We start from the raw sequence: 24,778 nt of genomic DNA, 5'->3' as shown, positions 1-24,778 counted from the left end.
TGCATACGTTTACTGATACCAGCCATATTTAATGGGTGTTGTACACTTTAGCTTAAGATATGTACTGTAGCTAGCTAGCTATGTAAACAATGAACGTAGCTAGGTAAACAACGCGTAAGATCACACACATCACATAACGTTAGCTAACGAGCCAGCCAGCTAACGTTAGCTAGTTAAACAACAATGAACATAGTGCCAAATCATGTCGTTACTACGCTGCATGAATAAACCGGGAGCTAACCAACCAGGTTCAATGTTAGCTAGCTAACATTAGGCTCTAACTAACAAAGCAAACAGCTCTGGGATACGAAGGATAACGTCAGCTAGGGAGCCAGCCAGCTAACGTTAACTAGCTAGTTAACAGTACACTTTAGCTTGAAATGAAACCACTTTGTCGAAATTAGAAATGTGTAATATCTGAAAATGTAGCTAGATATCTTACCTGCATACATCATCATGCATGATGTCAGGGATTCCATGCCACGGTTGCCCTTAGTTTGAAGATGTAATCCGGAGACAGGTGTTTTTTCCATCTCTTTAGCTATCATACTCTAATTCCACTGATTTCAAAATTTGATCCTCCAGAAAGTGGAGAGCAACACTTATGCAGCTCCACTCATTATCTCAGCCAATCATGGTTTTATTTATTTTTTATTTAACCTTTATTTAACTAGGCAAGTCAGTTAAGAACAAATTCTTATTTACAATGACGGCCTACCCCGGCCAAACCCTAACCCGGACGACGCTGGGCCCATTGTGCGCCACGCAATGGGACTCCCAATCACGGCCGGTTGTGATACAGTCTGGAATCGAACCAGGGTCTGTAGTGACACCTCTAGCACTGAGATGCAGTGTCTTAGACCGCTGCGCCACTCGGGAGCCCCCAGGGCAAGGGCGAGTACCTTTAGAACTCTACAGATATTTTCTCTCCCAAGCACCAGGAGAGAACATGGTATTACCTGGTATTTACATGGTAACAGTGTAATTATTTTTGTCCCTATTCAATTCTATGGACCCTCTCCAGAAGATACAGTATGAATCTTTCTGGTTAATACTGCAGTCAAATGCCAGGATAATAGCCTGATGATTGGATTGATATGAATCTGAATCCAGGCCATTCTTTTTATTTATTCATCATTTTACCTAAGGAATGTCCCCACTCCACTCTAGACATCCTCATCAGCACCTGCGGTGGTGTTTAAATCTCTCCTGGTTGGTTTTCACATGGAGTCGCGCCATGATCCTCTTTGATGTTGACCCTAATGCAGTGTGAAGGCTACTGCATCCCTCCACTCACACCACCAATGCCACCAAGAAATAGGCCTATCCTATCAACAGGACAGCAGCAGAGAAGTGCAGAGGCTTCCCCTGAATGGATCCCCCATCCCAAGCCCAGTCAGTGTAGCACAGCTCTGACAATAGGCCACACCGAGGCCTGTCACCCTGCCAGGCTGGATCCTACCTGTAAGACTGAGAGGATTACAGAGAGGGGGGGTACACAGTCTGAGCCATCTGTAGCCCAGTGTTGAGTTTCATCCCCAGCTGGATCTGTGGATGAGGGGCTTGTGATGTGTTGCACATATTTGAGTGTGTTGAGATACAGAAAGTAAGTTAACCACTTCTGTTAATTGATCATCAATGCCTTGTCCTATGTGGATACATTTTGCAGCTTAGTCCCGTATCATCCATATTAACGGATCGACTGCCAAATTAGCCAGGCACTGTGTTGGCATGAGGGTTGTGCCTGTTTGGCTTTGAGGAACACTGAGGAGCTCATAAAAGGTTTTATACCAGCCCATCCATGGCCCCCAGGGAGCTATAAAGATGGAACGACTCACATACACAAATTAGGCAACATTTCTTTTTTGATATACGCTCTTATGCATCTCGTACTGAGGGACTGTGAGGGGAGTAAAACAAAGATGAAATTAATCACACCAACCAACCTCCCCTTTTCCTTCCATTCCATTTCCCCCAACACCTCCACATCCTCAGCCTTCTACAAAGCTTTTAACTAGTTTTGTTTAATTACAGGCAGTTTGAGGGTGTAAATGGCTGCCGCTGACCCAATTCAGGTTGGAAACTGGGGCACAGATTTTTTATTTTTTTTTCAACCTCACTTACTTTCCTCTATTGATTTTGCCTGGCTGTGTGGACCCCGGTCGGCATGAATAAATTAGCAGAGCTTAACCACTTTGACTCACGACAGGAGCAGCAATAGCTGCTGCATCTAAATCGTCCAACTGAGGAAGTGAAGCCTGACTGGGTCCACTCAGGCATAACTGTTTTTTCCTTCCAATTTTAATCTGCAAGTGAAGTACAAGAATTGAAAAACTCATTCAATTTGGTTTGACTGGACGAGCTATAAGCTTGAGAGTCATTTTGGAACTAAATGAGAAGCCCAGTATTAGTTTAAAGCGTGATATGCTCTGGCTGGACTGTAATTGGCGAGATTAAGGTAATAGCAGCAGATGTGTGAAGTAGCTGTTTCACCGCAACTCAAAGCAGAGCCGTGAGAGATGAACTCATATGACAGCCGAGTAGCAGTTAATCATGACTATGTTGTGCGGTAGCTGGAGAATGCACTCTCTTGGCTGTGCTGTGTTCTCCTGTCCTCTCCCCTCCCCACCCCTCTGTGGCTACTGGCTATGCCTCCTGTCTCCGCGGCTGGCTTTGACAAATTGAGTTCCATTCCTGAAGGAACTCTCATACTGAGCCAATGGCGGTCTTCGCGGTTCCGTCGTGGCTCTCTCGCACAGTTCCCCCGACCCCTGGAATAATCCGGCATGATCCACCAACGGCATGCGCCGGCAGCAGCGGGCGGCAAAATAACTCAGACAGCTGAAGCTCTTAGCCTCAGAGGAATGCTAAACCACGTGCCCAAGCTCCCGACACCGAGGGCCATACTGTTGGGAATCAAGCTTAACCCTACTGTAGTTTACTTTAGCCCTTTCGCTGTTTCTCTCTGATACTTCGTTGAATATTATTTTGTTCACCAATAAGTCCACTGTAACCTGAGAACCTGTACTTGGTGTGTCCATGATGACCATGTGTCTCGAATCCCATTCCCATAACTGATCTACTGTAGGCCAAGGCTCATGTCCACACCACACCTCACAGTGTGTTCGGGTGTCAGTGGGCTGTCAATGGGCCGGATGGAAGCCAGGGTGGCAGTTATTGATGTGTCTAAATCCAAGCAAATGGCATAGCTGACTCTGGCATGCCTAAGGCTTAAAGGGCCTCTCCACAACCTCGTCCCTGAGCTATTGAGGAGGAACACATTTTCCACTAGGGAAAAAATGGAACACCACAGCAGCATGGATGGACTGGCAGACAGGGAAAGGGAGGGGGGAGGGAATGTTAAATGTGACAAGAAAATTACATTCATTCATATGAGGGATTTTGGTTTGGATGACACAACTCATTTTCACTTTTGTTTTTCACTGTCACCATATTGTATAGGGTCTGCAGTGTTCTAGCTCTGAAGACACCACAGACACAGACAAAGTCTTAATGTAAGACAACAACAGCATTCTCTCAGTCCATTAAACATCGTTATCCTTCACTTCTCCTCCTTCTGTTGTAAATTGATGATTAGCTATTCCAGCGCTTATGGTTCTGGGCTGTGTCCTAAATAGTGCCCTATTCCCTTTATAGTGCCCTACTAAAAGTAGTGGCCTATATAGGGAATAGTGTGTCATTTGGGATGGTCGCGAAATTGTGTTGTGTTAGTGCCACTGTGCTCACGGGCCATGGCTCGCGCTCCTTTCTGACGGGATGAATGGCTTAATCCTAAAACAAACAAACAGCGTTGGCACTCCTATAACGAGAGATATCATGTTATGATAGCTGGGAGTACTGGAACGTCTCTGACAGCATGGTGGGTGATGTAATGTTATAGGCTGCTGTGGAACTGTACACCACACACTCAACCCTGCTTGACCCAAATACAGTACAGATTTAGGTATACATACTAATACTCTGTTTACTGAGTTAACATGAGATCTTCAAAATGCCTTTTCACATGATTGTGTTTTGATGTAATTGAAATAGGCGCATATGAATAATGGTTATGAATGAAAACCGTCATGAAAATAAAATAACAGTCAACCATTTAAATAGGCCTACATTATATTTTATTAACTTTATTTTCATGTAGATAAACTTCACCTAATAGTGGGAGTACTTACTAAGGATTATAAGCAATTGTTTTGCTAACTTAGTCTCTCTATTAAACTGTCTACATCTCCTCTTTCCAACTTTAGTTTGATATGGACAATGCGCCAAACCTCTCAAACCTGGCATGGTAGAATTTGATAGTGAATCTTTTCTTAATTTATACATTAATCAACGCTGATAAATAGGCTATGGACATGTTGCGTGTATTTGTTTCTATTTTAATGATAGCTATGCGATTGTCCATTCCATACTATCTCTCTCCCCTTTTAAGGAAAGGATAAATATTTGCTCTTGTGTCTGACATTCGCTGGCGGCTTTGATTGACAGGTCCTTTTACGGGGGTGTGTGTGTGTGTGTGTGTGTGTGTGTGAGTTCGCTGATTATCTCTGTAGGCCTATATACCCATTCAGATTCCTATAGTAGCATGTCTGGACTCCATCTCTTCAATAACAATTAAAGGCTCCTGTCATGATTTAATATAGTAAAAGGCCTCTTTTCAGTAGCTTAGGCTACATTATTTCTCTCATTACGGCGTCTTCTCTTTGAAGAACATATGCCACTGTCATCGAATTACCACAGCAGCAGGGTTTGTGACATTTTGCGAATATTTCGGGACATTTTGAGAAAAAAACATTGGACTTCATGTGAATGGATTTGTGCTTCGAAATAGGATCTGTATTTTTTATTTTTTTATTTGCAGAATGGCCAACAGACAAGGTCAAGAGAGGCATATATCTTTATTTTGACTCTGCCATCCACTAATGTTGTGTCAATATGAAAATGCGATAGATCCTCTCCAACCTGGCATTTCTTAATTTGTAGATTCATATTTATAAGTAATAACCTGAATAATGATAATGAAATGCCACAATAATAACTAAGTGTAATGGCTTGTTTTATTAAGGAGCATATCCATGTAAACAAGTGTAGAAACTGAATTGTGACCTTTCCTTTTTACCTAGGGCCTTATAAGCCTAAAACAACAGTAGCATACATCTATCCAAGATGGCGTAGCAGTCAGACATCTTTTTGTCCTTGTCTTGTCATGTCCCATGTATATATCTCTTTATATCTTTTTTTTCTTCTCATATATTTTTGAAATATATTTCTTAACCTCAACTACAACATACTCTCCTGCAATCCGCCTCACCCAATGTGGTATGGATCTGCTATTTCTTTACCTCTCCGGAGATATGGAGAAGAAAAATAAGTCCGCTTTGATCTGGTTTGAGTCGCGATGTGCAGACTGGCGAAAGTTGTCCGGGCTAATGGTAGCTGATGACCGCTAGCAGTTGCTAGCTGGCTACCGCAAGCTCTGAACCTTTTCACCTGGATCATCGCAGCTAGCTAGCTGCTATCCGAGTGACCATTCCTGGCTAATGTCTCTGTCCCGAAGCAAGAACCAATTAGCCTCCCGGCTAGCCGATGAGGTCCATCAGCCACTCCTTGGGCTACAATACCTATTCTGCCAATTGGCCTGGACCCCCGCTGACCCTTCACGACTGGACTACCGACGTAATTCGCCTGAGGGGGTTTATAAACTGCCTCATCCGTCACGACGTCCCCTGAATGCCCATCTGCTAGCCTGTTAGCCGCGGCCCTCTAGCTTACTAGAGCATATCGGACTGTTTGCTTAAGAGGCGCATTGGACAAATTCTTTGGCCACTATACCTATTCTGCCAATTGGCCTAGACCCCTTTTACCACACAAAGCCCTGCTGATCCACGACGACTGGTCTGCAGACGTAATAGCACAAGGGGGCTACAATAGACTTTTATCCGTTGCGACGTCCCTCTAAGACCCTTCTGCTAGCTTGCTAGCCCCGGCCCGCTAGCTGCCTGAATTGCCGTGTCTCCAGCCCGAGCCACTCACTGAACCTCTATGATTACTCGGCTACACATGCCTCTCCCTAATGTCAATATGCCTTGTCCATTGCTGTTTTGGTTAGTAATTATTGCCTTATTTCACTGTAGAGCCTCTAGCCCTGCTCAATACACCTTAGTTAACCCTTTAATTCCACCTCCCACACATGCGTTGACCTCACCTGGTTTAAATAATGTTTCGAGAGACAATATCTCTCTCATCGTCACTCAGTGCATAGGTTTACCTCCACTGTATTCACATCCTACCTTACCTTTGTCTGTAAATTATGTCTTGAATATATTCTACCGTGCCCAGAAACCTTCTCGTTTTATTCTCAGTTCCGAACGTACTAGACGGCCAGTTCTTATAGCCTTTAGCCGTACCCTTATCCTACTCCTCCTCTGTTCCTCTGGTGATGCAGAGGTTAATCCAGGCCCAGCAGTGCCTAGCTCCACTCCCATTCCCCAGGCGCTCTCATTTGTTGACTTCTGTAACCGTAAAAGCCTTGGTTTCATGCATGTTAACATTAGAAGCCTCCTCCCTAAGTCTGTTTTATTCACTGCCTTAGCACACTCTGCCTACCCGGATGTCCTAGCTGTCTCTGAATCCTGGCTTAGGAAGACCACCAAAACCCCTGCAATTTCCATTCCTAACTATAACATTTTCCGACAAGATAGAACTGCCAAAGGGGGCGGAGTTGCAATCTACTGCAGAGATAACCTGCAGAAATCTGTCTTACTATCCAGGTCTGTGCCCAAACAATTTGAGCTCCTACTTTAAAAAATCCACCTTTCCAGAAACAAGTTTCTTACCGTTGCCGCTTGCTATAGACCACCCTCTGCCCCCAGCTGTGCCCTGGACACCATATGTGAATTGATTGCCCCCCATCTTTCTTCAGAGCTCGTGCTGTTAGGTGACCGAAACTGGGACATGCTTAACACCCCAGCCATCCTACAATCTAAGCTTGATGCCCTCAATCTCACACAAATTATCAATGAACCTACCAGGTACAACCCCAAATCCGTAAACACGGGTAGATATCATCCTAACCAACCTGCCCTCCAAATACACCTCTGCTGTCTTCAACCATGATCTCAGCGATCACTGCCTCATTGCCTGCGTCCGTAATGGGTCTGCGGTCAAACGACCACCTCTCATCACTGTCAAACGCTCCCTAAAACACTTTCTAATCGACCTGGCCCGGGTATCCTGGAAGGACATTGACCTCATTCCGTCAGTAGAGGATGCCTGGTTATTCTTTAAAAGTGTTTTCCTCACCATCGTAAATAAGCATGCCCCATTCAAAAAATGTAGAACCAAGAACAGATATAGCCCCTGGTTCACTCCAGACCTGACTGCCCTTGACCAGCACAAAAACATCCTGTGGTGTACTGCATTAGCATTGAATAGCCCCCACGATATGCAACTTTTCAGGGAAGTTAGGAACCAATATACACAGGCAGTTAGGAAAGCAAAGGCTAGCTTTTTCAAACAGAAATTTGCATCCTGTAGCACAAACTCCAAAAAGTTCTGGGACACTGTAAAGACCATGGAGAATAAGAGCACCTCCTCCCAGCTGCCCACTGCACTGAGGCTAGGAAACACTGTCACCACCGATAAATCCACTATAATTGAGAATTTCAATAAGCATTTTTCTATGGCTGGCCATGCTTTCCACCTGGCTACCCCTACCCTGGTCAACAGCCCTGCACCCCCCACAGCAACTTGCCCAAGCCTCCCCCATTTCTCCTTCACCCAAATTCAGATAGCTGATGTTCTGAAAGAGTTTCAATGACGGCCTGGGAACAGAGGGTTAACTGCCTTGTTCAGGGGCAGAACGACAGGTTTTTACCTTGTCAGCTCGGGGATTTGATCTAGCAACCTTTCTGTTACTAGTCCAACGCTCTAACTTCTTTCTACCCTTCCAACCATCCTCTCTTTCTCCCCCTCCTCTTTTTCTGCCAAATATCCAACCATCGACCAAGTCATTCAACTACAACTGATTCCTACAAAAATGTGTCTCTCTCTCCAGTCTCCTCCACTGGTTCCTCTGCTCGTCTGTGTCTGGCCCCAGGCTTGATTTGTACGGATGAAATATCTCGTGACCCCGGATGACTGAGTGTGTTTATACGGCTAGCATGATGGTTCCTGGGCCTGTTCTCATATTGTTGTGAGCCTGGGATGGTTGCTTCACTTGCTTCTTGCGCTGAATCTAAATCACAGATTGGAATATTGTAGTCAGAGGCTGGCTAGATGAGTTGATAATAAGGTATGCTCCACTGGCTTGTTTGTGTAGCACATGCCATCTGGGTCTTGTGTGTGTGTGTGTGTGTGTGTGTGTGGTGCCTGCGTGTATACTCTGGCTACTGTCTCCTTTGTAGGGACTTCCTTCCTCTGGCTGTGCTCTGAGCCGAGCACCGTCTGTCCGTGTGTTTGCGTGCGTGTGTGTGTGCGTGCGTGCACTGAACCCTAAGGCACATCTGAAGACCAGCCGTGTATCCGGTTCTCCCACTGTGCGCTCTTCCTTCTGTAGCTCTGCAGTGACCAGAGCATTTCATACACTCACTTCTCTCATATCGCTCCATACTCTACTCGTACACTCACGGCACTGTGATGCTTCGTTTGCACTAGTCAACTTCTATTGGGGCCGAATTGTCTAAGTAAACAATCGATAATGATTAAAGCAATAGACATTTTCTGTCGGCTGATAATGGTGATGTTGATGCTTAGAGAGAAATACCTGATTCATCCTTTACCCCTCCAGTCTTAGAGCTTTAATCGTGTGTGTGTGTGTGTGACTGTGTCAATACCACTTCCCTCTCTGCTTCCTATACAGAATACATGTTCACTGGGGCTAGCTGAGTTGCATTAGGGGCTATATATCCTTGACCCATTACCACAGCCATTCAAATTGACAAGTTAGTCTGAGCTTTATTGTAAGCTCTTTTTATCGACATGATAATGAGATGCAAATGGTTATAGTTTAAAGGGAATCCAAACCTCCGGGCCCCAGCTCCATTTTGTCCTGAGAATTCAATCCATCTCCTCTGCCTCCCTCCCTCGCTCTGATCTGCTCTGCCTCTCTTTATCCCTTCCTCTCTCTCTCTCCCTCCATCCATTTACTCATCCCTCCCTCTATTCTACTTCCCCTCTATCTCCCTCTCTTCCTCTCCTCTTGCCCCTCTGTCTCTTCCTCCCTCGCTCTGCCCTCTCCCTCATCCTGACTCCCTCTCTCCCTCTAGGAACCATAGGGCTGAGGGTGCTAATCAGATGAGGCAGTGATGCGGTCCTGGGGGCCCAGGGGGGAGGACACTAGCCAGCTTTGACTTGCTGTGATACTGCCAGCTAGTGCCGTTACACACACACACACACACACACACACACACAAAGTTGTGGTGTTATTGTGTGTTTTTCTCATCCTGAAGTGGTGTTGGTTGCGTGTGGTTGTCAGGGCTTTTCAAAATGGCTAATTGGTGTGCGTCTGTTTTTACATGTAGTGAACAACGTAACTGCCTGACAAATATTTCAGAGGCTACTGTCATGCAACAATCCAGCAGATTCACAAAAGAAAACCATATGGTCTTCATGGCGCAGTGCGGATTCAAATATGTTAGGCAATCCGCGAACACCACCCCATGTGGGACAATTTGGGGTAGAAATATTTTCATATTTTTAGCCGAAGTGATGAGCACGGTGTTATAATAATCCATATTAACAAAATGATATCATGCCACTTCAGTTGAGAACATAGCTTCCACACAGACATTGTCTGCATCGTAGGGAATGAGATGGCTGTAGTGTAGACAGTCTAAATTCAAGCGGGAGAAAAAGTGCAGCTCTTCAGAAGTAGTGTTTCATCTTCCCTAAGGAGAGAAATAGTGAAAGTGTACAGCCTTACTATTAAATAGTCATCGAAAAAAAACACTCTATTCTCCCCAGACACGCAGTCTCCACACAATATTCACACGCTCGCATGCACACGCACACACACACACACACACACACACACACACACACACACACACACACACACACACACACACACACACACACACACTCCTCACAGCATATGTCCCATCCTGACCATTAACATCAGTCCTCTCGTGTGTTCAGCTCTCCCATTTACTTCACCCCTGGTTCAGTCCAGGGCTTTTATGTTTGGAGATGAGAGTCGAGTGCTAGTGAATCACTTTATATTAGACTGATACCAGACGGAAACAGAGAATGGGGAAGAGAGTAGAATGATATGCATGAGGTCTGACAGGCACTTATCTCTCCTCCTTTCCCTCTCTTTTCGTCCTCTTCTCCCTCTCCCCTCTACACTCCCTTGTTTGTTGTAACCCCACTGGTGTCTGGCTGTACAGACAGGGGCTTGAGTCGGATGCTGTTTGTGTGTCTGGTCTAAGTTCCATGGACTACCTAGTAGCCTACTGTCTGTCTGCTTTAGGGCTGTCCCCGACTGAAAGAAATCTTGGTCGACTGAGAGCCTTCTGGTCTTCTGACCAATCGATTGGTTGAAATAAAATAAAAAAACGTGTATTTCTCCGTAATTTCTTCTTAACTGACTTGCCTAGTTAAATAAAGGTTACATATATAGACACACCTTATGTGTTTTAATAAAATCAACTATATGCTCTGAGCTTGTCTGATGCTTTAAGTAGGCTTGGTCGGTATCCAGATTGTCACACCTTCATGCTGAGCTTGTGCCATACCGGGATATTCTGTAATACTGGCACTGAACACAAGGGGCGCTGTTTTCAAACCCCACTGATACTTAGCGTCTGCTAAATGACTAAAATGTAAATGTATTAAAAAAACTTCAAAGAAATAGCTTTAAGCGCACTGTTTGATTAAATAATTAACAAAGTCAAATTACTCAAGAGGGAGCCAGGGATCAAGATAACCTGTCGGACCCCCCCTCAACTCTCTCTCCCTCCCTGCCCCCGCTGCTGCAGATTTTGCCCTTCCCCTCCTGAAGTTTTTTATTTTACCTTTATTTTACTAGGCAAGTCAGTTAAGAACAAATTCTTAGGAACAGTGCCTTGTTCAGGGGCAGAATGACAGATTTTTTTAACCTTGTCAGCTTGGGGATTTTATCTTGCAACCTTTTGGTTACAAGTCCAACGCTCTAACCACTAGGCTACCTGCCGCCCCATTACTGCCCCAAGTTTCCGGTAATAGGCTACACCAGTGGTTCCCAACCAGGGGTACTAGGACCCCCTGTGGCTACTTTGCCTATCAACAGTGGATACTTAAGGAGACTCATGAGACCCTCAGCCTACTGGTAAAATGTACGAGGGGGGGGGGTATTTCAGGGGTACTCCGGACATAACAAAATTCAGTTGGTGATATCGTAACCGAAAAAGGTTGTGAACCACTGGGTTACACAATAGGCCTTGTTGTAACTATATTTGAGAAGGCCAAGTAAAACGCAGGAGAAAGCGCTCACCATCCAACACGGGAGAAAAACGCTCACTGAAGATTCAGTTCAGCACCTTGGAGAGCGCCACTGCAGCGGCCGCTGTCAAGCATATAAAACCCATCAATGTTTTAGCATGCAACTAGAAAAACTAAGTTGGCTAACAAGTCTTAGGCTACAATTAGGCTCATTTGCGTGTGCCGTCTGCAACAACAAAAAAATCAAGTGAATACACAGTGAAATGAAAGGGGATGTTTGGCATCATATGTTAACAGTAATAAACCATACAATTTGGGAAAACACATTTGTTATGAAATGTTGCACCATTGTTCTTACATAATATAACCATATACAATTTCAGTAGGACATATGTCTTAGAGTGATGGACTGTGCCATCCCCACAGCCTCCACAATGGATTAGTGTGTCTCGTGTGCCATAAAAAAAAACACATATATACTTGCGACTGCTCCACAAAAAAATCTCTGTCGGACGACAGCCTATCGACCAAACAAACCAGACGACTAACTGGGGTCAGCCCTAGGCTGCTCGACCAAATCCTGGCCGACTTCCCTCAAACATTTAAGTAAAACAAAGTGAAGAGGGAAAAGTCAGCGGGACATTTCTTAAAGTCGCAAAGGGAAAATGTCACTTCAAAAGGTCAACCTCGCGCTCTCTTACGAAGACTTTCATCATCCTCAAAAGGTTGCGCTCCACAAAGACTACTCACAGGCAGGATGTCTCTTATTATGATGTTATTACAAGTGTGTGGGATATTTATTTTCTCCTAGCCGTGATTTCTTGGCTGAGGCTGAAGCTGAGATGTCCCCCTTCCTGGTAGCGGTTGTGGTGACAGCTAAACAAGGCAGCTGTCATCTCTGTTACTCTGTCACTCAGACAATGGGGATTAGGGAGGGGGAGGGGGGAGAGTGGGGACAGTTCGTCACATGCCTGGTCAATGGCCCCTTGCTCATTTGTATCTGCTGTACGTGTGTGTGTGTGTGTGTGTGTGTGTGTGTGTGTGTGTGTGTGTTGCACACACGTGTGTTTTTGTTTTCCTCTCTGACTGCTAGGTATTTACAACTCAAACGCCTGTTCATTTGATATCCTGTGTGCACATAATGTGTGTGTTCGCCCGCAAATGTGTGTGCACACGTGTGTGTGTTTGTGTGTGTGTGTGTTCATACATACACGTGCCGTGGGAAGAGCAGGTTATGGATGTGATTTCACTTGAAGTGCGGGTGGAGTAGGTGGTCACTCACTCCTCCCCTCTCCCCGGATGGAAGGATGGAGGGATGTGGTGAACAAAGACACTCTGATGCGGCACACTTCATATAACCTCTACACTGCCTCTACCCTCCCTCCCACACAAAGACACCTTACCTGAGAATACAGGCCTCTTTTTTCCCCCCCTCTCGTTCACTCTCTCCACCGTCCCACTCGCTCTCTCGCTCTCTCTCGTTATCCTCACCCATCCCTTTTTTTCTCTCCTGTTCATCTGTCGCTCTATATCCTCGTCTTTCTCTCCTCCCTCTGCCCTCTCCTCTCAGCTGGATGTGAGGAGGCGCAGGCATCTGTGTGTTTTCAGTTTGCCACACCAGTTGACATGCAATACTTCGTAAAGTTACAGCATCGACACCATCACTTTTCAGTGTCAAAATGCAAAGTGAGTGAGAGTAGAACACAGAGAACTCAATGCACCCCCCCCCCCCCCCCCCACGCCCTCCACACTCCAGACAGTCCATAGAGAGAGGCAGTAGGCAGGCAGATTAGGCCTGAAACTGAGAATGAGGTGAAGTGGGATTGCTTTGCATTGGACTCACTCTGACCTATATTCCCCTTTAATCTGAGTCATGTATGATTTCCTCTGCCTGGCCTAGTCATTAGGCAGGCTGTCACCATTTCACTGTTTTCACACTTTATTTCAGCAATATGGTACCTCTGATCTGGTAAACAAAGATGAGATAGTACACTGTTATTACTGTTTATATTTGTCGTGACGTTATGCAGATGTTAAACAATCCGTTTAATTTTTTAAATTTTTTACTCTATTTTCATTTATGATCTGAATAAATCACTCGCTACTGTGCTGATTACAATCAGGCTATGTGGTTTATTGCAGAGATTGCGTGCGTGTTTGTGTATCATCTTCCTTGTCACGATGCGGCGTACCATATGCGGTAAACACACTGTCCATGTTTTAGGCTGACAGTGCATTACGTAAAGTGCGATTTAGGCGATGTCGTTCAGGCCTTGACGCGTTTCTCAGAGCCATGGGAGCTCTTTCTTTACGAGAGGCTTTAGTTAGTGTTAATCACGAACTAGGAGAGACGTGCACGCTAAAGCAGCCACAGCAGAACACCCATTTCCTCTCAGACTTCCCTTTTAATGAGCAGAAATATAAGGGTCTCGAAAAGGGTCTCACAGGATGCTGCTGAAAGGTGGCGGACACACACGTTAGCATGCACATGTAGACACACACACACACACACAATTAGCACCTCTCTAAGAGCACACTGCTCTCTGGGGCGCCGTTCAAACTCATAATCTTGCATTTTATTAATACATTCAGACCAGAGCGAACAAAGCACCAAGCGGAATTTCCGTTTGACTCTTTGTGAGGTCTTGCATGATTTACTTGCATTGACATTTGTAGGAGGAAGCCTATTGCGTGGGCTTACATTTGTATTAATCGAACGTTATGCACCCCGGTATGATGTTTTTTTGCTCACAGTTATTTGTTGTAATTACATTGGTTTTATTTATTTATATTCCCCGTGCCCTTGCCACCTCATAGAAGCTATACACTTATCTTCGAGGGAAGGCTATTGTTGCCTTCGAGCGCTTGTTTCCCCGAGCCTGCTTATCGCTGTTATCTCGACATACAAAGGCATCGAAAGGACAACTGAAAATGGAAAAGGTGAAATGAAAGCCGTTCCTCGTGAGCGATTTCGCCAGCTTAGCTTTTGTTGGCCTGTCTTTCCCTCTCTCTAGCACAGATAGAGAGCGCCTATATATATCTCTGTAGCTGACGCATTGTGGCGCAATGTGGGTCTTCTCGCTTCACGGCCGTATTGTCTGGATGCTGTGAGGCAGGCGTGTGTGTGTGTGTGTGTGTGCGCGCACATATACTCAATGCTGCGAGGCAGGCGTCTGCTGCTGCCTCCTCTCACGCTGTCAGCCCCTGTTGATTCCTCCTGCTTTAAAATGCATAGCGGCCTCTTCCGGGGTCGAAGCTCATCCCCAGGAGATCACCTTTGTGAAAGAGAGCAGAGCGCTGAAGCGCATCGGCACTTATTTAATCCCTGTCTCCGTTTTACAGCGCTCTGTCAGATGACCAGGTTTGGCCCAAAGCTTCGTGCCCCGTGTCTCACTGGACTGTGGTGCGCGTATACACACACACACACACACACGCATGCACACACATTCATATCTCTGCGCCAAAGCTGCTTAGTGTCTTTGGAGGGGCTGAGGGCTGTAGGCATGTGTACTTAACCACGGGGGCTGAGTCATTGCCTTGAGTCAATAACACAGTGGAAAAGTATGTTAGGAGTGGGTATTTAAAGACGCATCTGTTCTCCGCATTGAAAAGAATGTCCAACGGTAATGTTTCCCTAGAACTGGGACATAATGGGTTGGGACCCATTCAAACAACGTGGTTAATGCTGGGTTACTCTGCCATGTTTATTCGCATAGCTAGAATAGAGAGTATTTTGGTCCAGAAAATGGCAAAGCAATATGAAGACGGTCTTAGACTTGGACAGTCAGATGCTGTCTTTGTTTCGATTGGGGCTCCACTGTAAGGCATACATCATTATTTTTCTCTACCCGTGTCGAAGCCACAGTGGCATGCCTGTACCAACTACCAGCCCTGTGCCAGAGAACATTAAGGATCTGTTCAGAACTGATTCTATAGGGACTTTGGATCTTCTAACTCTTGACAGCAGAGTTCCCATTATGAAACCCAACCGTTTCATGGTTATCACGTCAAACCCAAGCAGGTGGCTGTGGTTTGAGATGTCAATTCTGCAGACGCCAGAGTATAAATAAAGCAGGACTTAACCATCCTCTACTCGCAGCCGTACATATAGCGACGGAATAGAAAAAGGAGGAGAGGGAACGAGAGGAGGGATGGATAAGAGCAGGGGAAAAGCGAGGGATGTCACCTCCATTTTGAATATCACTTACTGTTGATTAATTGTTTTGTAACTTCCTGCAACTCATTTGCGGTCCCGTTCTCCCCATTATTTATTAACCTGATTACATTACATTATATTCCAGTATGTGTGGATTGTAGTAGGAATCCAACAACTACACATCTGAATAATGCAAAATGCATGCTGGCTCATTTCTGGCAGCAGGGTCAATGGACCACCCGTGTCTGTGGCGACGAATTAGCATATTAATGATGTGTTGAATAATTGATGACGGAGGAGTGGATTACGAGTGTGATTCGTTGTCGGAACACAAATCAGAGAGAAAGGGGGTGAGGCCGGGCTGTGTAATGCACTTTCTTGGAGCCTTTTGAAATCAATTTGGTTGTCTGGTTGAAGTCAACTGAAGGTTGTTTTTCTAGTTCTTTTGGCAGATACTCTCAGTGGTGTAAAGTACTTAATGAAAAATACTTTAAAGTACTACTTAAGTCATTTTTTGGGGTATCTGTACTTTACTATTTATATTTTAGACAACTTTTACTTCACTACATTCCAAAATAAAATCATTTACTTTTTACTCAATACGTTTTTTCTGACACCCAAAAGTACTCATTACATTTTGAATGCTAGCAGGACAGGAAAATGGTCTAATTCATGCACCAAGAGAACATCCCTGGTCATCCCTATTGCCTCTGATCTGGCGGACTCACTAAACACAAATGCATAGTTTGTAAATTATGCCTGAGTGTTGGAGTGTGCCCCTGGCTATCTGTAAATACATTAAAAACAAGAAAATGGTACCATCTGGTTTGCATAATATAGGGAATGTTTTATTATTTTTACTTTTACTTTCAATACTTATTATATTTTAGCAATCACATTTACTTTTGATACTTAAGTATATTTAAAACCAAATACTTTTAGACTTTTACTGAAGTAGTATTTTACTGGGCGACTTTCACTTTTACTTGAGTAATTTTCTATTATGATATCTTTACTTTTACTCAAGTATGACAATTGGGTACTTTTTCCACCACTGGATACTCTCTGTTCTAAGAACCGACTATGTATGTTTCGTTGTCTTCTCTGAATATTCTGTCTGGTACATGAAACCCAACTGTTTCATATTCTTTTAAAGTAACCTTTCAAACGTTGCTGTTGTTATGCCTGCCACACTCAATCGGTAGATACTTACCTTTTACATCTTGCGTGGTTTGAACACATACCTAGCTAGCTGTAAACCTGGTATTGCTCGATAAATTCAGTATAACCTGTGAAACCCAGTGCCTTTGAACACAACACAACAAACTACATCAAAGCCTGTCTGAACCAGTGGTCTGCATCATGTTCCTATAAGGAGCTTAGAGAGAGACCGACAAACCAAATGTAGGATCATCTGACAGGCCTAGACTCCAAATGGCAGCCTAAAGCACATGTAAGCCTAATTCACACAAACACTCTTTGTACTGATCTGCCTGCCTTTCCCCATCCACCCAGGGAAGAACACTGAGCACACAGTACACAGTCAGTCTTCTCTTTGGCTTTGGGGGACTGTTTTAGGATTAGGGCAAGGTGAGAATCGCAGTCACACGTGGGTAGATTACTGGACGTCAGTGCGACTAAGTCTCCACTTTGGCTCAGGAATGGAGCATAGTTACCTACTTCCCGTTTGGACATACAGCTGAAGTCGGAAGTTCACATACACTTATGACTTGGAGTCATTAAAACTAGTTTTTCAACCACTCCACAAATTTCTTGTTAACAAACTATAGTTTTGGCAAGTTGGTTAGGACCTACTTTGTGCATGACACAAGTAACCTTTCCAACAATTGTTTACAGACACATTATTTAACTTATAATTCACTGTATCACAATTCCAGTGGGTCAGAAGTTTACATACACTAAGTTGACTGTGCCTTTAAACCGCTTGGAAAATTCCAGAAAATGATGTCATGGCTTTAGACGCTTCTGATAGGCTAATTGACATCATTTGAGTCAATTGGAGGTGTACCTGTGGGTTTATTTCAAGGCCTAACTTCAACCTCAGTGCCTCTTTGCTTGACTACATGGGAAAATCAAAATAAATCAGCCAAGACCTCAGAAAATATTGTAGACCTCCACAAGTCTGGTTCATCCATTGGAGCAATTTCCAAATGCCTGAAGGTACCACGTTCATCTGTACAAACAATAGTATGCGAGTTTAAACACCATGGGACCACGGAGCCGTCATACCACTCAGGAACGAGACGCGTTCTGTCTCCTAGAGATGAACGTACTTTGGTGCGAAAAGTGCAAATCAATCCCAGAACAACAGCAATGGACATTGTGAAGATGCTGGAGGAAACAGGTACAAAAGTATCTATATCCACAGTAAAACGAGTCCTATATCGACATAACCTGAAAGGCCGCTCAGCAAGGAAGAAGCCACTGCTCCTAAACCACCATTAAAAAAGCCAGACTACAGTTTGAAAATGCACATGGGGACAAAGATTGTACTTTTTGGAGAAATGTACTCTGGTCTGATGAAACAAAAATAGAACTGTTTAACCATAATGACCATTGTTATGTTTGGAGGAAAAAGGGGGAGGCTTACAAGCCGAAGAACACCATCCCAACCTTGAAGCACGGGGTGGCAGCATCATGTTGTGGGTGTGCTTTGCTGCAGGAGGGACTGGTGCACTTCACAAAATAGATGGCATCAAGAGGCAGGAAAAATATGTGGATATATTGAAGCAACATCTCAAGACATCAGTAAGGAACTTTAAGCTTGGTTGCAAATGGGTCTTCCAAATGGACAATGACCTCAAGCATACTTCCAAAGTTGTGGCAAAATGGCTTAAGTACAACAAAGTCAAGGGACTGGAGTGGCCATCACAAAGCCCTGACCTCAATCCTATAGAAAATTTGTGGGCAGAACTGAAAAAGAGAGTGGGAGCAAGGAGGCCTACAAACCTGACTCAGTTTCACCTGCTCTGTCAGGAGGAATGGTCCAAAATTCACCCAATTTATTGTGGGAAGCTTGTGGAAGGCTACCCGAAATGTTTGACCCAAGTTAAACAATTTAAAGGCAATGCTACCAAATACTAATTTAGTGTATGTAAACTTCTGACCCACTGGGAATGTGATGAAAGAAATTAAAGCTGAAATAAATAATTCTCTCTACTATTATTCTGACATTTCACATTCTTAAAATATAGTGGTGATCCTAACTGACCTAAGACAGGATTTTTACTCAGATTAAATGTCAGGAATTGTGAAAAACTGAGTTTAAATGTATTTGGCTAAGGTGTATGTAAACTTCCGACTTCAACTGTTAGTCTTTACATCTCAAGTCTGAAGGAGCTGTTGTCATATAAATTCATGGATCTCAGTCATAGTTCTGTCCAGGACTTTTATTTAAGTTTATCCCAGTTCCTGAATTCCTGTGTGTGTGTGTCTTTTTTTCCCGTTTCCTCCGGCCTTTACGTAATGTCTAAGTTAGTTCAGCATGAACGAGGCTGCCTGGTCAGAAATAGGAACAGCCGTTTGCCCACGAGTAGATGTGTGTCACAGCAGAGCAGAGCACAGCTTGTGGTCACTGAACTCCTGGCTCAGACCAAGCCGACTGGAAACATGGACCCTGCCCTGTTTGACAGGTTCATGTACACATATCATATCAGTGCGTCTGTGGCTTTGCTATATTTGTGTGTGAAGCTTTTTTATACCCCAGTTCATCTTTTTCATTACGCTGTGGTGTGTGTGTGTGTGTGTGTATGTGTGTGTGTGTGGGTGCCAGGCTGTGGACTTCCGTTTGCGCTCTATCTCTTCTCTCTGCCCCCTTCTTTCGTTCCTGTGTGTGTGTGTGTGTGTGTGTGTGTATGTGTGTGTGTGTGTGTTTGTGTGTGTGCGTGCTGTCCTCTCTCTCCTGCCTTTAAGGTGGCACTTCTTCCACTCCCCTGGAGAGAAAATAAAAAATCTATTCCCCGCTGAGTGAACACCTTACAAATGCCAACATCTCTGGAAAGGAGCCATGGCAGTTAGCAGACAGACAACAGCTGGGGAATGGTTTACGAGGAAGTGATTCAGCTCTATCAAAACTCTACTTCAAGCTGCATCATTTAGTACACTGCAGCTGGAAAACTCTACTTGTAAAATTCATGCATTGGACTTGGTGTGTTTACCCCCCCACCCATGTGCTCCATGAAATGAAACCCTCTCCAAACCCTTGCCTGACTCGAGTCTTCCTCATTTCCTTTGTTTTTTTTCTCCCCAATTTCGTGGTATCCAATTGGTAGTTACAGTCTTGTCTCATCGCTGCATCTCCCGTACGGACTCGGGAGAGGCGAATGACGAGAGCCGTGCATCCTCCCAAACACAACCCAACCAAGCCGCACTGCTTCTTGGCACAATGCCCGTTTAACCCGGAAGCCAGCCACACATGGGTCGGAAGGAAACACCGTACACCTGGCGACTGTGTCAGCGTGCACTGTGCCCGGCTCGCCACAGGAGTTGCTAGTGTGCGATGGGACAAGGACATCCCTGCTGGCCAAACCCTACCCTAACCCGGACGACGCTGGGCCAATTGTGCGCCGCCACATGGGTCTCCCGGTCGTGGCCGGCTGCGACAGAGCCTGGACTCGAACCCAGAATCTCTCGTGGCACGGCACCACTCGGGAGGCACTTGACTCTTCCTCATTTCCATGTTGTAGTACTAACCCTATTAGTTTCCCCCCCGAGTGTGTCAGTGTGTGGCAGCTTGGAGAATTCTGAGTGCTGCTGTTATCATGTCCTGTCTCTCAGAACCACAGAGAATGGCATCTGTCGACACTCCTCACTACTAACCCAGCTATTAGACGCTGTTAGACCAAAGTGCTCTGTGCTGATCGACTGAGATGTTGCTCTCTTGCTCTCTCTTGCTCTCTCTTGCTCTCTCTCTCTCTCTCTCTCTCTCTCTCTCTCTCTCTCTCTCTCTCTCTCTCTCTCTCTCTCTCTCTCTCTCTCTCCTGCCCCTGTTCTTCAGGCTCTCTCTCTCTCTCTAGCTGATAGTGCTTCTCATCAGCGAGAGTCATATTCTAAGCCTCCTCAGGTGTTGCCTCCCTCCTCTACAAGAGCGCTCCTAGCAGAAAGACCCATGATGACATTATATTCCCATCTTATTTCCCCTCCACTTCAGCCTGACACCCAGAGGCGTACTCAATCTACCAGCAGTCAGCAGGCTATTCTCTTCTCTCTTTCTCTCTGCCCAGAGAACACTAGAAACAAATCACCGCACAGCTTCAAAGTCAAGACAGTTGTTCTCGGATTCAATTCTAGTGACATGAAAATCGTTTTTTTTTTACTGTGTGTGTGTGTCGATTTGGTGTGTGTTACCTACTTATGCACATAGAAATGCACACAGGTATTAAAGTATGTATCTTATATTGTGTTTCAGTGCTGGCCAGTTTCCGAGGGACGGTCCAGCATGGCTTGCCATTGGAGATTGGGGACACGGTGCAGCTCCTGGAGAAATGTGAAGGTAACTGATAACCTCTACTCATTTCACACCCATATAAACCATGATCCCCCCCTTCGAGCTTCACAGACTCACAGATGGGTTGCTACTGCTACTAGGGCTGTAGTCAACCTTTGAGGTTGGGCCACGTTTCCTTCCCCAGTCTGTCCCTCCAGGAGTATTGTGTTGTACATGAAATGTTAATAGACTTTATTCTTTTTTTTTTTTTGCATTTGATGAGATTGTGGAGGCTCTCAGTTTGCTACTGTTTCCTGTGCCGCGAGAGGGAGAAGACTTTGGTTCCTGCTTCCCGCCCACATTGAGCTCAGAGTGTGTGTGTGTGTGTGTGTGTGCGTGTTTGCTTGCCTTAGACACAAAGAGACTGAGAGCTTGTGTGTGCTTGCTTGCGTCCGTGCGTGTGTGTGTGTACATTCTAAGGAGAGTGTGTGTGTGTGTGTGCTTGCTTGCTTGCTTGCCAGTGTGTGTGTCCCTGCTTGCTGGTGTATTGCGAAGGAGTGTGTGAGCCTCAAGGTCAAGGCCGAGGCACTCACACTCACACACCAAGGTTAATTTTTGACATAGTTTCAGACTAGAGCAGAGCAGGCGCCCGTCACACATTCCTGTTTCCGCCCAGCTTACTTACACAGTACTGACGCAACCTTCCTCCCTTCTCAGAGCGGCAAAATCTCACTTCCTGTTGTTGCTCAAGGCCAGACAGACAGACGACAGATCCGTCTGAGATAGCTGACGATGCATTCCAAACTCACCCAAGGAAATGATCTGACATCTAGCACACAGCCATGCATTCTCCATAGACAAACGTTGGCAGTATAATGGCCTTACTGAAGAGCTCAGTGACTTTCAATGTGGCACCGTAATAGAATGCCACCTTTTCAACAAGTCAGTTTGTCAAATTTCTGCCCTGCTGGAGCTGCCCCAGTCAACTGTGAGTCCTGTTATTGCGAAGTAGAAATGTATAGGAGCAACAGCGGCTCAGCCGCAAAGTGGTAGGCCACACAAGGTCACGGAGCTGGATCCCAGAATGCTGTAGCCAGGGGCGAAAATCTGATATCAACTTTGGAGGGGACAATTACATGACATTTTCTTAAGAGCAATTCCTGAGGGGGGACACCAAAAGTAGTGCTGTAACACATAGCCTACATTGTAATATGGTAAATGTATATTGAGGAACCAAAGAAATAAGGTGTTTGCCGTACTCCTAACTACCGGTACCCAAAACGACACAACTAATCACAACAGCAATACCATTGCCTTTAACAAATCTTAGTTCAGTCACCAGTTTAAGTTGAGAGTGGGGGTATCCATGGCATTTTCCAATTATGTTCCTATTTTACAAGTCAAAAAAATGGAGAACCTTTCATAATGTTGCCAAACAAAGACTCAACAAACTTACCTGAGACTCCCTGTCTCTGCCAGTCTGTCCCTGCATAGCTGTCCCCAACTCTGCTGTCTGTGTGCCATCTGTTGCCTACTCTTCCTAATGACATCATTGTGAAACATTTCCATTAGAATTACATTTCTTTCTTATGAACATTTTCTCAACTAGTCTGAGATATTAGGCTACTAGGGTTCTTACTTTGCGTTTTGGTGTACTGAAAAATACTCTGATGTCCGTCTTATTTTTCTGCCATTTTTCTACCTGGCTGGCTACACACACACACACAGTGTGTAGGTTATTTACAGTAGGAGATGGGCTTCTATCATCTTCTATCATTCTATTTGGGCTTCGATCTAAAAGGTAGCTAGCAAATGTGAAACGGATTAAAATGACAAGAGTTGACAGCTGTATGAGTTCACCATTTACACAACATATGCTGCAACCTTTTGTAATTTTAATAGTATGTTTCATATTGGCTGGCTTCCAACAATAGCTGAATTTGCAAAGCTAGCGAGCACCAATTCAGTTTCAGTGGTGTTTGCTATAATCTTTGCTATCCTGGTTAAATAAAGGTGAAAGAAAATAAATAAATAAATAAAAGTTCCCTTGCGACAATTTAGCTTTTGCAACGAGACCATTAAATATATTTAAGACAATGGTAGAAGAGAGTGTAGTTCTGTTCAGTTTGGACTTCAGTTTATCGCTAACCTTATCACAGGGACTTTGAAGCACTAACTTACATCATCTGCATGCTGATCTTGGAATAAATTGACGATAGCAAAGATTCCATCTTTGACGACGCCACATAAATGGAATAGGTACTAGCTAGCTTAATAGTTAATATTTGCGCGCTAGCTCTGCATATTCAGCTAGTGTGTGTGCGCGATTGACTGGATTAACCTTATGTCAGTTACGTTCATTGAGTGCCTTTCAGACAGTAGACACGACCCCTCTGTTACCTTGCCAACTAAGGAACTGGCAGTGGATCAAACCATTGTGAGGCAAAGGGTTGGGGGGTCGCAATCTTTTGAAACTTAACGCGCTATTAAGTGTCTATAATCAGCACAATTGCTTTCATTGCGTATTATTAATATTATTTAAATTACATAGTTATGTTTCAGTGATATATTGGGGGGGACAAATCATATTTTTCCCAGGATGGGGGGGGTCGTGTCCCCCCCGTCCCCCCCGGGATTTGCGCCCCTGGCTGTAGCGCGTAAAAACCGTCTGTCCTCAGTTTCAACACTCACTGCCATTGTTCCAAACTGCCTCTGGAAGCAACATCAGCACAAGAGCTGTTAGTCGGGAGCTTCATGAAATGGGTTTCCATGGCCGAGCAGCCGCACACAAGCCTAAGATCACCATGCGCAATGCAAAGAGTCGGCTGGAGTAGTGTGAAGCTCGCTGCCTTGAACTCTGGAGCAGTGGAAACATGTTCTCTGGAGTGATGAATCACGCTTAGATATCTGGCAGTCCGACGAAGGAATCTGGGTTTGGTGGATGCCAGGAGAATGTTACCTGCCCCAATGCATAATGCCAATTGTAAAGTTTTGTTGAGGAGGAATAATGTTTTGGGGCTGTTTTTCATGGTTCGGGCAATGCCCCTTAGTTCCAGTGAAGGGAAATGTTAATGCTACAGCATACAATGACATTCTAAACAATTCTGTGCTTCCAACTTTGTGGTAACAGTTTGGGGAAGTCCCTTTCCTGTTTCAGCATGACAATGCCCCTGTGCACAAAGCGAGGTCCATACAGAAATGGTTTGTTGAGATCGGTGTAGAAGAACTTGACTGGCCTGCACAGAGCCGTGACCTCAACCCCATCGAACACGTTTAGAATGAATTGGAACGCTGACTGCGAGCCAGTACTAATCACACAACATCAGTGTCCAACCTCACTAATGCTCTTGTGGCTGAATGGAAGCAAGTCCCCGCAGCAATGTTCCAACTTCTAGTGGAAAGCCTTCCCAGAAGAGTGGAGGCTGTTATAGCAGCAAAGGGGGGACCAACTCCATATTAATGCCCATGATTTTGGAATGAGATGCTTGACGAGCAGGTGTCAACATACTTTTGGTATTCTAGTGTATGTGTTTGATTTGGAGGAAGGGAAGAAATACAATATGTACCAGTCCCCACAACTCAAAGGCAAGACAGGGTGTTGACAAGAATGTCTATCCATCCTGTACTAGAGAGGAGATGCGTTACTATAAAAAGGGCTTCTGCCAGTGCTGGTACTGTGTCATCAAGTTGCTACTGTAGTGTGATAGGTAACATACGACCGCTTCTTCTCCGACACT

General features: G+C 44.8%; 1 protein-coding gene across 6 annotated transcripts in view; it reads left to right on the top strand.

The window, feature by feature from the left end:
- The window catches only part of LOC106609220 (dedicator of cytokinesis protein 4), a 141,859-nt gene that overhangs the window by 16,468 nt on the left and 100,613 nt on the right, over positions 1 to 24,778 (top strand). For all 6 annotated transcript variants that reach the window (XM_014207754.3, XM_014207751.3, XM_014207750.3 and 3 more), the window contains exon 2: positions 21,024 to 21,107. In XM_014207754.3, the coding sequence (XP_014063229.1) occupies positions 21,024 to 21,107 (84 nt within the window). The remainder of the gene's footprint in view (positions 1 to 21,023; positions 21,108 to 24,778) is intronic.

This window comes from Salmo salar, chromosome 07, assembly GCF_965601325.2.
Source record: "Salmo salar chromosome 07, fSalSal1, whole genome shotgun sequence".
Classification (NCBI taxonomy): domain Eukaryota; kingdom Metazoa; phylum Chordata; class Actinopteri; order Salmoniformes; family Salmonidae; genus Salmo; species Salmo salar.
This window is presented reverse-complemented; position numbering and strand designations above follow the sequence as displayed.